This window comes from Haliotis cracherodii, unplaced genomic scaffold, assembly GCF_022045235.1.
Source record: "Haliotis cracherodii isolate W230 unplaced genomic scaffold, xgHalCrac1.p SCAF_11, whole genome shotgun sequence".
Taxonomy (NCBI): domain Eukaryota; kingdom Metazoa; phylum Mollusca; class Gastropoda; order Lepetellida; family Haliotidae; genus Haliotis; species Haliotis cracherodii.
The window spans coordinates 10548456-10567052 of record NW_027266266.1 but is presented as its reverse complement, the minus strand read 5'-3'; the positions used below and the strand labels follow the sequence as shown (position 1 = coordinate 10567052).

The following is an 18597-nucleotide window of genomic DNA, read 5'->3' as shown; positions in this document are numbered from 1 at the left end:
AAAGCTAGCCTCTACAAACACTGACTTGGATTGAGAAAGCTTGCCTCTACAACTACTGACTTGGATTGAGAAAGCTAGCCTCTACAACTACTGACTTGGATTGAGAAAGCTAGCCTCTACAAACACTGACTTGGATTGAGAAAGCTAGTCTACACAAATACTGACTTGGATTGAGTAAGCTAGCCCCTACAATTACTGACTTGGATTGAGAAAGCTAGCCTCTACAACTACTGACTTGGATTGAGAAAGCTAGCCTCTACAAATACTGACTTGGATTGAGTAAGCTAGCCCCTACAATTACTGACTTGGATTGAGAAAGCTAGCCTCTACAAATACTGACTTGGATTGAGAAAGCTAGCCTCTACAACTACCGACTTGGATTGAGAAAGCTAGCCTCTACAAATACTGACTTGGATTGAGTAAGCTAGCCCCTACAATTACTGACTTGGATTGAGAAAGCTAGCCTCTACAAACACTGACTTGGATTGAGAAAGCTAGCCTCTACAACTACCGACTTTGATTAAGTAAGAGACAAACCTACACAAGTTTCTGACTAATTCCACAAAGAAATCCAGCCTATAGAAAAATGAGTGACAAAAGGAGTGATGTTATTCTTGGAATAACAAATCCAGTGTACGATACTTCCAATGAAACAGTTCCAGAATCTCCACCTGAAGACAAGGAACTAAAGTTCCAACTACTATCAAACCAAGACAGCCATTCTGAACTAGCCAAGACCAATGAGAACGTCAACATTTGTTATGACCTCATACACTTAACCGAAAGCACCAGTGCATGCGATGCCGATTCCCCTGCACAAAATGCCTCGCCAGAAGCATTGGGGTTGACTGACGCTGTAGACACCCCAACAGAAACACCCAATAAAGCCAGCCATGGGAATAATGCTTTATTAAGTCCCAGCAGCCACGGTGAGACAGTGCTGCCGAACATGTCACTACCGGATACTTTCAATAATCATGATAATACCTTCACAATCACAAACGGAATGGTTTCACGTTCTAACCTTCAAAACGGTTCAGTGAAGGAAGAAGGCAAAGGCATGTTCTGTGTTTCCATGGTTACAGGAGATTCCACAAATGGTGAAAGAGGAACTAACTTACGGGAAAATGTAACAGGCATGTCAAAAGGCACAGATGACATTACAATCAGGGACAAAGAAAACATCCATCTTCACACAGGCACCAATGGAGCAAAACTAGCGGATGAAAATGGGTCTATTTTGTGTCATTCAAATGACATAGGTTATCTTCCTAGCCAACGAAATACATCCCCTGATGACCAGAGTGTGGACCTTGGTGATGGTCAGGGTGGGTTTCAGCTTCAAGACCCTACATCACACAAACCCTCAAATGGTACCGGAATGGATGCAATCATCAAAATCAGTGAGTACCATCCTTTATATTATCCTTCATTAACATCATTGATTCTTAAAGATCATGTTTGTTTGTTTGTTGTTTAAGATGCTCTCAGCAATATTCCAGCTATATGATGGTGGCCTGTAAATAATCAAATCTGGACCAGACAACCCAGTGATTGATATCATGAGCAACGATCCATGCCATTGGGTACAATGGCATGTAACCGAGCCGCGAGTTTGACCACCAGATCCATTTGGTCGCCACTCTGACAACAAGCAGGGGATTGATACAATGAGCAACACATCACATCATTGTGGTATCATGATCACATCATTGTGGTATCATGATCACATCATTAGGGTATCATGATCACATCATTGGGGTATCATGATCACATCATTAGGGTATCATGATCACATCATTGGGGTATCATGATAACATCATTGGGGTATCATGATCACATCATTGGGGTATCATGATCACATCATTGGGGTATCATGATCACACATTGGGGTTTCATGATCACATCATTGGGGTATCATGATCACATCATTGGGGTATCATGATCACATCATTGGGGTATCATGATAACACATTGGGGTTTCATGATCACATCATTGGGGTATCATGATCACATCATTGGGGTATCATGATCACATCATTGGGGTATCATGATCACACATTGGGGTTTCATGATCACATCATTGGGGTATCATGATCACATCATTGGGGTATCATGATCACATCATTGGGGTATCATGATAACACATTGGGGTTTCATGATCACATCATTAGGGTATCATGATCACATCATTGGGGTATCATGATCACATCACTGGGGTATCATGATCACATCATTGGGGTATCATGATCACATCATTGGGGTATCATGATAACATCATTGGGGTATCAGGATCACATCATTGGGGTATCATGATCACATCATTGGGGTATCATGATCACACATTGGGGTTTCATGATCACATCATTGGGGTATCATGATCACATCATTGGGGTATCATGATCACATCATTGGGGTATCATGATCACATCACTGGGGTATCATGATCACATCATTGGGGTATCATGATCACATCATTGGGGTATCATGATCACATCATTGGGGTATCATGATCACATCACTGGGGTATCATGATCACATCATTGGGGTATCATGATCACATCATTAGGGTATCATGATCACATCATTGGGGTATCATGATCACATCATTGGGGTATCATGATCACATCATTGGGGTATCATGATCACACATTGGGGTTTCATGATCACATCATTGGGGTATCATGATCACATCATTGGGGTATCATGATCACATCATTGGGGTATCATGATCACACCATTGGGGTATCATGATCACATCATTGGGGTATCATGATCACATCATTCGGGTATCATGATCACATCATTGGGGTATCATGATCAAATCATTGGGGTATCATGATCACATCATTGGGGTATCATGATCACACCATTGGGGTATCATGATCACATCATTGGGGTATCATGATCACACCATTGGGGTATCATGATCACATCATTGGGGTATCATGACACACAATCAAACAAGTAGTGGTGGGACGATAAACCGATGCATCGCGATTTTTTACTTCTCGATACAAGTATCGATCACAGTCGCATACTAAGTATAACATGGTAAAAAGTATAGATTCTTACCTTAAATGTTTTCTTGAATAAGTGTTACATGAAACACTAATTACTAGTGAATGAGCGAGTGAGTTGGGTTTAACGCCACTTTTAACATTATTCCAGTTATATCACAGCGTTCAGCTTAATGTGGGAGGAAAGCCCAAAGTGATGCAGGTCTCAGACGTTTACCACTTCGGTGAAACCCACGAGCACGGGTATGGTGCTGACAAACCTAGAAACATAATTGGGGCAAACCGGGATTCGAACCCACAATCATAGGTTTCCGGCGTGTCTACGGGATGCAACTCTGCACAGCGAATCGCGGGACCTTAGACGACTGGGCAACCTGTGCCCCCCTAATTACTAGTGAAATGAGTAGTGAAAATGTAAATATTTTCATCCATTGCGCCATACCTGACGCTGCCAACTGTTAAACATTAGTGTGCCAGGTCTTTGGCAATCCTGTCTTTGAAGAAAATGGCTTACGCACCACAGATAAGAGCACATGCAAGTATCGCAATACATAATACAGATCGTAGGCAAGGTATCGTGATATGTATCGGATCGTAAGCAAGGTATCGTGATACATATCAGATCATAAGCAAGGTATCGCGATATGTATCGGATTGTGAGCAAGGTATCGTGATACAAATAGGATCGTGAGCAAGGTATCGCGATACCTATCGGATCGTGAGCAAGGTATCGCGATACCTATCGGATCGTGAGCAAGGTATCGCGATACCTATCGGATCGTGAGCAAGGTATCGTGATACCTATCGGATCGTGAGCAAGGTATCGTGATACATATCGGATCGTGAGCAAGGTATCGTGATACCTATCGGAGCAGAAGCAAGGTATCGCGATACCTATCAGATCGTAAGCAAGGTATCGCGATATGTATTGGATCACACAGTTAGTGTATTGTCCCAGTCCTACAAACAAGTCATCAAGCCCAACCACCAACCCATTTAAACATAGGTTGCTGCGACCAACTCTAACCCAAAATGCACACTGGGCTTCCTTGCCCTGGACTCCCAAAGACAGTCTGTGACTTTAGCCACTATTCCCAAGCCCGTGTCTAGCAAATTTCTGCTCAGTCAAGTCAGCTCAGGTGAGGTGAAATGGGGTTTAACGTCGCGTCCAAGATTATTGCACTTATATAACGACGTGCATGTACGTGTGTGTGTTTGTGTGGCTGCTTGTACTAGTCCGGACTGATGCCGATTTATAGTGCTAGCTCACTGAGATACCATGCCGCAGTTTAACATGCATACCCCACTCAGACACAGTATACTGACTCCGAGCTGACCAGTCCTTGTTTTAGCCACTTAATGCCAAGCGCCAGACAGGGTAACAACAAGTACCATCTTTTAACGTCTTTTGGTATGACGCGGCCGGGGATCGAACCCCGGACCTTCCACTCTCCGGGCGGACGCTCTACCACTAGACCACGGAGGCGGTCCAAGTCAGCTCAGAATATTAGTCCATATAACACTAAAATCGACTGAAAATGATGATAAGGTGAGTGAGTGAGTATGGTTTTACGCCGCTTTTAGCAATATTCCAGCAATATCACGGCGGGGGACACCAGAAATGGGCTTCACACATTGTACCCATGTCGGGAATCGAACCCGGGTCTTCGACGTGACGAGCGAACGCTTTAACCACTAGGCTACCCGACAGCCCCTATGATGATAAGGGCCAGGTTTGGCCAGTAGCCTTAAATGTTTGTGGCAAACAGTGTGATGGGGTTGACATGAGACAGAAGCCTGAACTGACCATCTGTGAGACGGACTGCAGCGTCTTGGTCAGGCCATTGATGACCAGGGAGAACTTGTACTTGCTGACGTTCACCAAACATTCCTTGTTCTGTTTGACGTTCTGTACAGACTGTGTAGTATGTAATCCTGTCTTGATAGGCAACTGAAACAGAAACAAACAGTGAGTAAGTTGGGGTTAATGCCACTTTAGAGTATTCCAGTTATATCACGGCGTATCAGTTTAATGTGGTAGGAAAGCCCGAAGTGATGAAGGTCTTTGACATTTACAACTTCAGTGAAACCCACGAGCACGGGCATGGTGCTCACAAACCTAGAAACATAATCAGGGCAAATCGGGATTGGAACCCACAATCATAGGTTTCTGGCGTGCCCAAGGGACGCAACTCTGCACAGAGAATAGCGGCGCCTTACACAACTGGGCCACCCATGCCCCCCCCCAAAAAACAGCATAATTAGACATGTTACACATTTTGCTTGTTTGTTGATTAACGCCTCACTCAGCCATATTCCAGCTGTATGACAGCAGCCTGTAAATAATCTAGCATAGACCAGACATTCCACAGATCCATACTGCGAGCAATGATCCATGTCATCGGAGTACGATGACACGCAAGCAACCAATTCACCAAGATCCATTACATGACATAAGTGTCAACAGCAGGTTAAATTCAAGGATGGCAGTAAATCATGTTGATGCAAAAACACTGGACAGAAACACATTGAAACTTCTCTAATCCGCAAATATGTATCATTTTTGCCATCTCAGATAATGATTTTCTCAAAAGTAATCGTCAGGTAGGCGGGGTTCTACGCAGCTCTAAGGGCTTAATTCAAGTCCTTAATGGGTTGTGCATCTTCTTGTTCAAAGCCAGACTCATCAGTATTTCAGCCATGCAATTAATCAAGTTGGTTTAGACAAACTGGTAGTTGATATTATGAGCAAAGTCTTATGCTGTCACCGTACAATGGCACACAATCAATGAAGTCACCATGACCACAAGATCTATTTAAACTGCCTATTACAACAAACACAGGTTACTACTACTAGAAACCAAATCTAACCAGGAACCCTTGAATGGTTGCGGAGGCTAAAACCAAATAGTAACACTGTGTTGAGTTATACGCAACATGTGAATATCCAGGTTAGAATTGGTTATCAGCAACCCAAGTTTGTCGTAAGAGGGGAATGTGCTTGTAAGAGGCGACTAATGGAATCGGTTGGTCAAGCATCGTGACTCGTTTGATGCATGTCATCATAACTCTAATGCGTAGATCAATGCTCATGATGTCAATCACTGTATTGTCTGAACTCGATTGTCAGTCAAACACTGTTATATCAAACTTTGATGCGTCAAACTTACGCTGTCTCAAAGTAAAAGCAGGTCCCTAAGTGTACCTTCTTTATTTATAATTTTCGGTTGTGTCGAACCTTGGGTAATTGGAAGTATTTATGCAGGTCCCTTCAAGTTTGTCTCAACAGTGTTTGAATGTAAATGAACATGAATTGGGAAATTATTAATTCAAGTTTTGGAATTTGTTGACATTTGGTCACTTTGGTTGGACTATCGGCCTCTAAATAAGTCTTGATAAATCCTATCTTTGTATTAAAGGAAAGGGTACTTGTCAGAAGGAATAAGGTACAATGTATGAGAGTAAATAAATGCTCATTTTGAAGCGCTAAAAAATGACCTGTCATGTTTTACTGTCATGTCAGCTGATTTAACAAAAAAGTGTAACTTCCGAATCCAAGGTCTTCAATAAAGTATTTACAGCCTGTATGGTATATATTATTTATATCAGGGTCATAAACAACATTGTGCCATATTAATGACATTCAACAATGTAACTGAACACATTGTAGTTATTGAGCCATTTGTACTCTGTAACCCATTCTTTCTACATGTCCTGAAGTCCTGATATGCACTTTAATAGTTAACATAGTGACAGGGTTATTTAGTTCAATTTCAAATGTCCCTACAAACATCATTCAGTCTTACAACTAGACTTTTAAGAACAAAGATATATACCACTCAGAAATAAAAATATTAAGATTATTATCATTAACTACAATGCACTAAGTAGCTCTGCATACGATACGTCTTTTGCAAAGTGAAATGTATATTCGTAATATTAACAAAGAGTATGATTTATAATGCTCATTCCTAGACCGACATTTCCATATAAATATGATAATCAAAATTATTTAGACTGATTTACAGGATTGATAATAAACCACTTAAACATTGGTGTACACTGCCAAATATGGACTTGCCTGTATAAACTCAAATCAGGTGTGCCAGTCAATGCAACATAATGCCAAGCCCCTATCACCACCTACACAAATGCATTTTTTTAAACCCATACATAGTAGAACTTGCAGCATGATGTAAATTGTGCATGCATTCACGACATGTATATTATCTCTCAACTCACATTCTTTGCTAACATGCTTGAATAGACATGATATTATCCTGAAAACTTCAAAGCCGAGTTTTTTTTTTGAGTAGAACCAAATTCAACAATATAATGAAAAAGGCATGAAACGTTGGTTTGTGAAAATCCTTTTGAATTATAATAATGTGGGATTGACAAGTATACACCATATAGCTTATATAAGTGTATACTATAGACACGACAAAATATATGCTATAGGAGAACCGATAGAGCCAAAAGTGTAACAGGTCCTTAGCGGTGTTCGGCGATTGTATCCCAGTTGACAGGAACATTAGTGACACTAGCTAGCTTATGTATGTTTATTTTCTATTATTTACAGCGTTTACAGGTCTATCTCGAATAAACACGACTTAAATAGTAAACAGGTGTCTGTGTCAGTCACAAGAGAGGTAATAGCGTTGTTACAGAACCAAAAACATCTAACAATAAACGCGGTGTCAACATATTCCCATATCTTCATAAATAACATTCTCGCAGTTGACATCTGTGCAGAGGAAAATTCATTCATAAATTTCAGCGACGATGCCTTACATCGCTTGACTGACGATCACACGATCTATGCATCGTCATATGCACGTGTCGGGTACAAACCTGAGCGTCAAACCGAGCAATGAGTGACTGCACCCATTCGCCCGGTTTCTGCGTGGCCATCGCTCAAGGTAAATACAGTATAAGCTTGTCTTCACTTCGCTAACATTGCGGCCATCATGCCTCCGTATTTTTAATGAAATCGCGCGCATGCGCACTCGAGACCCTCACTCCATTTTTGGTAACGCACCTTCTAACATATTTATGACATCATTGACCGAGAGCGAGTCTGACCCGGTTTTGATACCACCGCGGTCATCATTGGATGTTTACGAGCCGCCCCCTCACTCATCTGATAACGGGATTTGCCGATGTTTCCCGAACGCTTGTTTCCCGAAACATTTCTGCCAAGTAACATATTCCCAACTATATATCATGTATGAGCCCCGACTATTTGATAAATAAACGATATCACATATACGGCTAGTCGCATGTCGTGTTATATTAATTTGAAAATATTCGTATTCCTTGAGTGGTGCTTTTATCATCTGAATTTCAAACTTCATTTAAACCAGAGACCACATATCCTATATAGTCTCTGTTAAACGTTAAAATTATTATTCGTGTTTTGTATGGAAAGCGTTGTTTTTTTCTGTTTAATGTACAACCTTAACAAAAAAAATAACTAACACATTTAGATAACATATTCCAGCCCTAGTGTCATACATATATATATATATATATATATATATATATATATATATATATATATATATATATATATATATATATATATTACTGGGAGTTTTTTCTTAATTTAATTAGAGAGCTGAATGAAAAGTACCAACTCTCACAAACCATAAGTGGATAATATATTTATATCTACTGGTGGCCCACGATTGAATTTCAAGAAGTTCTAAAGAAGTTATTTGAATGTATAATTGCCACAAAATGGATTTAATTTTTTCGTCTTTAAAATATCTGTATTAAATTTATGAATCATTGGTACTAACTCAGTCCCTTCATAATGTATTTACACTTTTATATATATATATATATATATATATATATATATATATATATATATATATATATATATATATATATATATATATATATGAATGGTGCATTCGGAACACAATGGCCCTTCCTCGTAGCCCACGGATTTTAATTTGCATTCAACCGGCGTTCATTCACACGATGCATGTAGTCATAGACAAATCAAACTGAAGCAGTTGTAAGTCCTTTTAAGAGAACAGACGACTCACGGTCTAGTTTGTCTCGACATTGTTTGCTTGTTTGTTTGTTTAACGCCACACTCATTATATTTCAGCTATATGACGACGGTTTGTAAATAACTGAGTCAGGACCAGACAATCCATTGACTGACAAAGTGAGCACCGATCCTCGCAAATTTGGATACGATACATGGGCGGATACAGCTTTTTTTAAAAGGGGGGTGCACAATTAAGATCTATTAATTGTCTTTGGTGGTAATTTATACAGAATTTTTTCGAAATAAAAAGGGGTGCGCATGTAAAGTATCTGAAATAATGCAACCCCTAGCCTAGTGGTTAAAGTGTTCGCTCGTCATCCCGAATGCCAGGGTTCGATTCTCCTCATGGGTACAACGTGTGAAGCCCATTTCTGGTGTCCCCCGCCGTGATATTGCTGAAATATAAGCGGCGTAAAACCATGTCCAGTCACTCACTTTAGCATTAAAAACTTGATATTAGCGATTGACATTTCGGGGTACGATGCCACACAAACTAGCAAGATCATGCAGCGTATATAATTTAATTCTCTTATAGAGTGAGTGTGTTGGGTTCAACGCCGCTTTTAACAGTATTCAAGTTGTATCACGGCGTGCCAGCTTAATGTGGGAAGAAAGCCCGAAGTGATGCAGGTCTCAGACGGTTATACCACTTTGGTGAAGACTTTTCTGAAGCAGATATTTTAACACTCTTGTCAATTAAAGCTGCAAAAATCAAAAGCATTAACTACTTATAACCGTATTATAAACACATTTCAGCCCCTTGGTGGACCAAAACACATAAAAAAACAAAGTTTTGACTAAGATTATGTGGTCTCTGAAATGAAAATATTGTTAGAGATTCTTTTTTTTCAATTGGCTTTTTAAATATAATGAAAAGGATAATCTCTTCATTCCAGAAAGTGAAAGGGAAACGAGAGAAATATAGACAAGGAATTGTACAGACTTACTTGGGAGTTTTCGGATATTATTTGTTTGTTTGTTTGTTTATTTGTTTGTCAGTTGTTTAACGCCGCCTCAGCAATATACCAACTATATGACGGCGGTCTGTAAATAATCGAATCTGGACTGGACAATGCAGTGATTGACATTATGAGCATCGATCCTTGCGCGTCCGATGGAATGATATGCGTCAACCGAGTCAGCGAGCCTAACCACCCGATCCCGTTAGTCGCCTCCTGCGACAAGCATGGGTTGCTGTAGACGAATTCTAACCCGGATATTCGTAGGTGTTCAGGGTCTGTATAAGTCCAGGTTCACACAGTGCCGATTATGGCTCCCGTTTGAGATCAGACAGCGCTGCGACACAAAAAGTGAAAAAGTCGGATTACTATCCTCAATGATCTGGAATGTCCTATCATTGTCTGAACGCAGTCGCATGCGTTCGTAACAGAATCCTACGGATCGAGAAAGGTCCAGAGAGGTCGGCCAAGCACACCCGACAGTATGGTGCGCCCCGTAATATTTGGGGAACTCAGCCGATTTTGTCTAGTAGGATTACAATCGTGACTATGTCGTGACAGATTCTGCTGTATCGGGTCAAATCGTAACAATGTCCTGTGTTGTTTGGACAGTATCCTGTGATCGGGACGCTATCGTGATGAACGGGCATGAATTTTTCATTGCCGTTTCTTGTCGATTGAGTCTAGATTGCGTTCAGATCTTGCCGAATGCGAACCGTCTTTGTCGGTTCACTGTCTGATCTCTGTCGGATCGCATTCGGGAGAATCGGGACGCTGTCGGGGCAGATTCGGTCGTTTTTTACCATGCGGAAGATACAAATCGGATCAGATTCGGATTGAGAACGGCAGAATCGGGACGAATCCGTCTGGAAACGGCTGAATCGGGACGCTTCCAGAACAATATCTAATTGTTTGTGAATATCCTGCCACGAATCAAAGGATCTTGATCAGACTTTTGACAAATTTTAATCGGGAATGGTCCTATCAAGGACGGCAATAACAATCCTGAATGTGTGACTGAGCCTTATAGAGACTAACTGGACAAAGTGCTTGGTGTCGACAGTCGTACATACTCAAAAGGAGCGGTCGAAAAGTTCAATTAGGGTAACACAATGAATTCCTCGAAGTTTGAGACAACACCCCGTATATTCAGTTTGGAGGAAGGACTTATTTCACGAGGGACAGGCAGTCTGTGATTACTCGTAAAGCTCGTGAGATTTTTTTCTAAGTTTGCTGCATGACGCAAATATGAGTATAGACACAAGAGGATGATATTTTCGTATATTACTCTCTTTGCTTTGAGACAGATTGAACAATATGCAGTTCTGTGTTTTGTGATATTAAACAGAAATTTTATTAATACTCGTATCAAATGCATCACCACCAAAAAAACATTTCTTGTTTGTTTCATTTTAGCCACGATCAAACCTAGATGTATACATTCTTTGCCCGACAGTTTATATATGACAGCAACCCGTGAAGATCCGGGGTAGAAAAGGTCTTCAGCAACACATGCTTGTCGCAGAGGGCGACTGTGCTTGTCGTAAGAGGCGACCAGCGGGATCGGGTGGTCAGGCTCTCTTGACTTGGTTTGATGCATCAATCACTGGATTGTCTGGTCCAGACTCGATTATTTACAGACCGTCGTCATGTAGTTGGAATATTGCTGTGATCGTCGTTTAACAATAAAACAAAAACAAGAAAGAAAGAAACAAACATGTTGTAATAATGTACAAACTGTCACAAATATTTGACGAGTGCATGAATCATTATAGGTCTTCAGCAACCCATGCTTGCCATAAAAGGCGACTATGCTTGTCGTAAGAGGCAACTAACGGGATCGGGTGGTCAGGCTCGCTGACTTGGATGATGCATGTCATCGATCCCAGTTGCGTGGATCGATGCTCATGATGTAAATCACTGGATTGTCTGGTCCAGACTCGATTATTTACAGACCGCCGTCATATAGCTGGAATATTGCTGAGTGCGGCGTTAAACAACAACCACCAAACAAGAAGCATAAATCATCAATTGCTAGAAGCTGCCGTAAAATATTGAACGCTGATGTCACCTTCTTCCATTTCGAAGAGTATTTTGGTGGGTGACTTGTCGAAGGCTTTTTCGTGTGTATGTTATTAAAATGTACTAAAACATTTAGAAACTGTGAACTCATAGGAACCATTAATTGACATAAGCAGAACTTTGAAACAGCTGATGTAAGTTTAGAAACTGCCTCAATACAGCAGTACCTCGGGGAGCTCCTGGCAAGAAAAGGTCCCTAGCAACCTCAGGGGATGTTCTCGCAATAAGCATAGGTTACTGGGGACCCAATCTAACCTGGAACTTCATACCGGTAGGGGAGACCAAATAGTAACACTGTGTTGAGCTATACACAACCTGTGAATATCCGGGTTAGAATTGGTCTTCCATCAACCCAAGCTTGTCGCAAGAGGCGACTAACGGGATCGGGTGGTCAGGCTCGATGACTCGGTTGACGCATGTCATCCCATCGGACGCGCAAGGATCGATGCTCATAATGTCAATCACTGCATTGTCCGGTCCAGATTCGATTATTTACAGACCGGCGTCTATATTTGGAATATTGCTAAGATCAAACGTAAGATACGACTATGAATCGGGTGGTCTGGCTGGGTGACATGGTTGATAGAGTGTCTTCGTATCGCTACAGCGTGGACCGTTGTTCATAGTCAAACACTGGATTGTCTGGTTCAGACTCGATTATTTTCAGGTCGCCGTAAGTTAGCTGGAATATTACTGAGTGTGGTGTCAATTTAAACAACAAACAAAACAACATTGATATCAATACATGACACAGATATTCCGTAACGCGAGTGTGCGTTTCATACTGTGTCTACCGACAGAGTGCTTCCAGATCGGAATCAGCTGTTATGATACTCATAAAAAACAGAAACGCACAGCCCGATTTTGTTGTAGGAAGTAACACACACATCTTCCCGAGGCAAGAGAGTTAACTGACTTAAAAGTCCAGTTTCCACCCTTGCCGAACTAGGCTGGAATTACCGGGTTCGATCGTAGCGCCACCAGTTGCTATTACCAGTTATGTCCCGTCTAAGCCTCGCCTATGGACCAATCAGATTCCACCTCTCGTATCACTTGCGTTTGCTTCACACAAAATGGTGGCGCCCGGTCAGGACGATCTGATCGATAATCAAGATATATATTGTGATAAAACGTGTCTTACATCGCGAAATGATTTAAATCACGTGAGCACCTTGATTAAAATCATGAAATCAAATATCTGCTGACAACGAGTTGGCGGTGCACATGCTTTGCAAATCCTGCAATCGACCGAAATCTGCACGACAGTTAAGAAACCGGATTTTTATTTCGGTGCGCGATTTTGATTGGACTATGCATAGACTCGTTAGTCCAGCCAAAATATAACTCCATAATACCAGCCTAGTTCGGCAAGGGTGGAAACTGGACTTTATAGTCAGTTAACTCACTTGTCTCGGGAAGATGTAACACACATTGACTGAAAGAACTGAACACTAAGTCTTCTGCTAAGGACGGAGTGCTTGCAATCACCCGGCGACGTGGCTCTGTTGTGAGTGAGTGTTTGAGGACCCGTGAAGATTCCGGGTTAGAATAGGTCTTCAGCAACCCATGCTTGCCGTAAAAGGCGACTATGCTTGTCGTAAAAGGCGACTAACGGGATCGGGTGGTCAGGCTCGCTGACTTGGTTGATACATGTCATCGATCCCAGTTGCGCGGATCGATGTTCATGATGTCAATCACTGGATTGTCTGGTCCAGACTCGATTATTTACATACCGCCGTCATATAGCTGGAATATTGCTGAGTGCGGCGTTAAACAACAAACAAAACAACAACAGAAAGAGTATGGTTTTACGACGTTTTTAAGCATTATTCCAGCAATATCACGGCGGGAAATGGGCTACACACATTGTACTCATGTCGGGAATCGAACCCGGGTCTTCAGCGTGACGAGCGAACGCTTTAACCACTCGGCTACCCGACCGTTCTGGCTCTATTGTGTTTCAGTTAGATTCCGGGTTAGAATTCAGGGTCTTCAGCAATCCATGCATGCTTGTCGTAAGAGGCCACTAACGGGATCGGGTGGCCAGGCTAACTGACTTGGCTGGCGCATGTAATCGTATCCCAATTGCGTAGATCGATGCTCATGATGTCAATCACTGGACTGTCTGGTGCAGGCACGATTATTTCCAGACCGCCGTCAAATAGCTGGAATATTGCCGAGTGCGGCGTTAAACAACAAACAAACATTACAATCACTAATGCGTTTCCTTTTTTAATGTGCATATGTTGTAACATGACCGTGTGGCAAGTGTAACGTACGTCAGCTGATTGTGTCTGAACTTACCATGACCCATATATAAAGTTGACTACATTTCCGTCATTGTGTATATTTATCAGCTCGGGTCTTATCACTGCATTCACGCGTTGTCACCTAGTCTCTATAACCTACATAGCACCACGCAACGCAGTTTTCAGGCTTTAAATCGAAAACAGGACTGTTTGTGAATCATGGAGATTGATCATGGATATTACTAGAGGGAAAGCATCGACCAGTGCGTGTGTGTTTATCACTTGACCGTAACAATGTACAGTAGCGTGGCAGGTAGGTCGGTGCGATGCGTGTATTTAACAATTTTTGAGGTGACCATAAGTGTTCGCTTTAACTTGCGATTTCCTATCAGTGTTATGTTTCAACAGGAAATTACTGTAGTTCCAGGTCCGTGAGGAGTAGGGGTGTTGGGGGAAGGCGAGGACACACACACATACGCACACAGAGAGAGACACAAATCACACACACGCACGCACGCACGCACACACACACAGACACACACACATACGCACACACACAAAACACGCACACACACACACACACACGCCCCCCCCTCCCCCCCCCCCCCCCCCCCCCCCACACACACACACACACGCACACACAGAGACACACACACACCACACACCACTCCTATGCCCACCCCCTCTACCCTCTATTAAAAAACGAATCCAACTTCAAGTCTATGTTGATTTGGCAAGTCTAGATTGATTCAACTCATGTCAAGTTTTGTTCTAGGCTCAATTTGGATTTATTTTTTATTTTGTTAATCAATATTTTTCAAGAAGATAACTTTGTTTCCGGGACGAAAGGGTAACCAAGCGTGGGACCTAAAGTCATGAGAGCACCCAAATGTAGCTTTTCTACCTGGCCAAGAATCAATTATATATGTGTACAATGCTGGAATATTTCTGACTGCGTCTTGAAATAACAAAAAGCTAGAAGCTATAACTAATACTGTTACTGCAATGAAATATTATGATGATGCGACAAGGTAATGATTGAGGTACTGATAATGAAACGCGTTCGTGTTATTAAACATGCATGCAGTATATCAAAATCTAAATATTATAGAATACATTCTTGAAAGTTGTTTATTGTCACAATTCAAACAAAAATGTAACCCCAGCATCGCTCGATGCTTTATCAGAAGAAGTCACGGCACTATACCAGAAATAGTTGTGTGGAATATCTATTCTTTAGCTTTCGTTTACTTCCGGTTTGGCCTCACTGCCTCATGACTTGCTTGGTTATGAAAACAGAAACACAGTATTTCTGAAGGACTATGACTTAATATTGGAAGTCCCAAATGAATAACTTTGTCCCGCCTTTTGACGACACTGTATTGATGGACGACATGCCCGTTCCTATTACAGAATCGGACACAGCGCCGATAGTTGAGAACGAGGAAAATGGACACGCCGTTGCCAATGTTCCTGATACCGAAGCAGTTCAGCCTTCAGGCAGTGGAATCAGTCGGGTGACATCCTACATTACCGTAGCGACGCTGCTTGTCATCAACTTGCTCAACTACATGGATAGATACACAGTATCAGGTAAAATAGTGGTTGAAGAATGAGGAAATGTTGCTTGAATAATGTCAATATTGAGCCTTGAGACACATAGGGGCGTGGTTAGGTGTGTCAGCAGCTCAATATATTTTTCGTCTTGTTCCATCCGCTCATGTTATAGATTGTGACAATACTGTAGTTTGCTTGGTATAGTTATGGGAAATTAATCATCCTTGGAAATTTGTTGTTTATAAGGCTAGTAGGGCTGGGACGGGTAACTCGGGTCGGGTATAGGTCCTGAGTAGGACCAGGGTACCCACAGGACTACCCGGACCCGTGGTTAGTCACGTTTATATATTGTTTGATGACCAAAACTCACTATAGCTCATTGGTTACACCACAAGTCGCTAATGTTCGCATTTCTTTCTGACGATGCACACATTCCTTTTGCCTGGTATATGTTTCAGTAAAGATAAAACTTCAGTCAACTTCAGTGTATTGATCGTTTGATACAAGAATCTAAATAGGTTTGGCCAGGGCTGCAATAAAACAATTCCCAATCAGACATTTTGTTCCCAACTCTTGAGACCTGCAGTGGGTACCCGGTAGGGCCGGGTAATAGGGGATCGGGTACCCGGTAGGGCTGGGTAATAGGGGATCGGGTACCCGGTAGGGCCGGGTAATAGGGGATCGGGTACCCGGTAGGGCCGGGTAATACGGGATCGGGTACCCGGTAGGGCCGGGTAATAGGGGATCGGGTACCCGGTAGGGCCGGGTAATAGGGGATCGGGTACCCGGTAGGGCCGGGTAATACGGGATCGGGTACCCGGTAGGGCCGGGTAATAGGGGATCGGGTACCCGGTAGGGCCGGGTAATAGGGGATCGGGTACCCGGGTAGTACATTTGGACTCGTCCCAGCCCTAAAGGCTAGTCCAGAGGACAAGTGGATAAACCTTATTTCACTCAAAGACCCTGCTGAGAGCTGCGATGGGGTCCTACAGTCAATACATGACCCTACAACACGTCGGAGAACACCACCTTCATAAATCCCATTCAGACTGTGGTGGTTGACTACCCTCATATTTTTTAAGAGATTTATAAAAAATATTTCCCTTGAGTTTGTGACTGAAAATATGATATCGTTGTACTCCCAGATAATTTCCCAATCTATTCACATGTTTGACATAATTTTGTTACCACAACTTTAAGCAATAACATACCAGACTTACCAGTAACCTGTTCACTTCGGCCGAAGACCCAGGTTCGATTCCAGACATGGGTACAATGTGTGAAGCTCATTTCTGGTGTCCCCCGCTGTGATATTGCTAAAAGCGGCGTAAAACCATACTCACTCACCGTTCGCTTCGTGTTTCGGCAGAAGTGAGCTGGCATGGTGTGTGTATGCACCTGATTTCTATGGTCTGTTTCTGCATGAGTTTTCTCCAAGCTGTATGTAGTACGCAATCACGCGAGCACCTTGATTAAAAACATGACAAGATTTGGTAAATATCTGTTGACAGCTAGTTGGTGGCACACATGCTTTGCAAATCCTGCAATCCACTGAAATCTGCACAGCAGTTTAAAACCAGATCGAATTTGATTGATCCAGCCAAAATATGACTTCATAGTTCCCGCCTACAAGGGTGGAAACTGGACTTTTATGGTCAGTTAACTCCCTTGCCTCAGGAAGATGTACAAAACAAGCGTTAGCCTTGAGTAGAACAAACAGCCATACACACACACACGTGTGCATGCACATTGCTATATAAGTGTAATAATCTTGAACGCGATGTGAAACTCCCTTTCACCTAGTCATAAACTCTTGAGGAGTAGTGTAGTAAGGTTTCCACTTGTCCTCCAGACTAGTCTTAAAACAAAAAGATTGTCTAGGGCTGTTGGATTCAGAAAAAGTGTACAGTGTTCTCTAGAAATGAGAATGTCATGTGTTGTCTATCATCTTCTGAAGGTAGGGTAATGTTGGCAATTGAAGATTCATTCCACAGAGTTGCGTCCCTTGGATACGCTGGACACCTATGATCATGGGTCGAACGTCTGAGACCTGCATCACTTAGGGCTTTCCTCCCACATTAAGCCAACACGCCGTGATATAACTGGAATTCTTTTTGAAGTGGCGCCAATTTGATTTGCTACTCTACTTATCTAATGGACTAATCAGAATGCAAGTAACAAACCAGCCTCAATGTTTGGTTCTAGATATTATCACCATGACAGGCAGTCCCATTGGGAACGATAGAGTTTGCGAGAAATTCATCATTCAAAAACTGACAGACATGCAAAAGAAAGCACTGAAATGTCGTTTTGGTGGATAGGATGTCTTCATGTCCATTAAAACTTGCAGTGGCAACACCCTTACCCATTTCTGTTATCCTTTATCTTGAGGGGGCACGGGTAGCCCAGTCATCTAAGGCGACATGATTTGCTGTGCAGAGCTACGTCCCTTGGGCACGCCAGGAACCTATGATTGTGGGTTTGAATCCTGGTTCACCCCGATCATGTTTCTAGGTTTGTCAGCACCATACCCGGCTTGCAGGTTTCACCGAAGCGGTAAATGTCTGAGACCTGCATCACTTCGGGCTTTCCTCCCATATTAAGCTGACACGCCGTGATATAACTGGAATACTGTTGAAAGCGGAGTTAAACCCAACTCACTC

The 18597-nt window shown here is 42.2% G+C and overlaps 2 protein-coding genes across 17 annotated transcripts in view; one reads left to right on the top strand and one right to left on the bottom strand.

The window, feature by feature from the left end:
* LOC139456210 (neurofibromin-like) overlaps positions 1 to 7989 on the bottom strand; it is a 97685-nt gene extending 89696 nt beyond the window's left edge. For all 12 annotated transcript variants that reach the window (XM_071237775.1, XM_071237772.1, XM_071237776.1 and 9 more), the window contains exons 1-2: positions 7875 to 7989; positions 4828 to 4971 (exon numbers count right to left, since the gene is read on the bottom strand). In XM_071237775.1, the coding sequence (XP_071093876.1) occupies positions 4828 to 4971; positions 7875 to 7934 (204 nt within the window). In that variant the 5' untranslated portion in view covers positions 7935 to 7989. The remainder of the gene's footprint in view (positions 1 to 4827; positions 4972 to 7874) is intronic.
* Positions 587 to 18597, top strand: part of LOC139456212 (protein spinster homolog 1-like) — a 41248-nt gene continuing 23237 nt past the window's right edge. For 3 of the 5 annotated variants that reach the window (XM_071237787.1, XM_071237786.1, XM_071237789.1), the window contains exon 1: positions 15645 to 15970. In XM_071237787.1, coding sequence (XP_071093888.1) covers positions 15724 to 15970 — 247 coding nt within the window. In that variant the 5' untranslated portion in view covers positions 15645 to 15723. Of the gene's footprint in view, positions 1404 to 14611; positions 14691 to 15644; positions 15971 to 18597 lie in introns of those variants that run through there. The other 2 variants (XM_071237785.1, XM_071237788.1) reach the window with 2 other exon arrangements.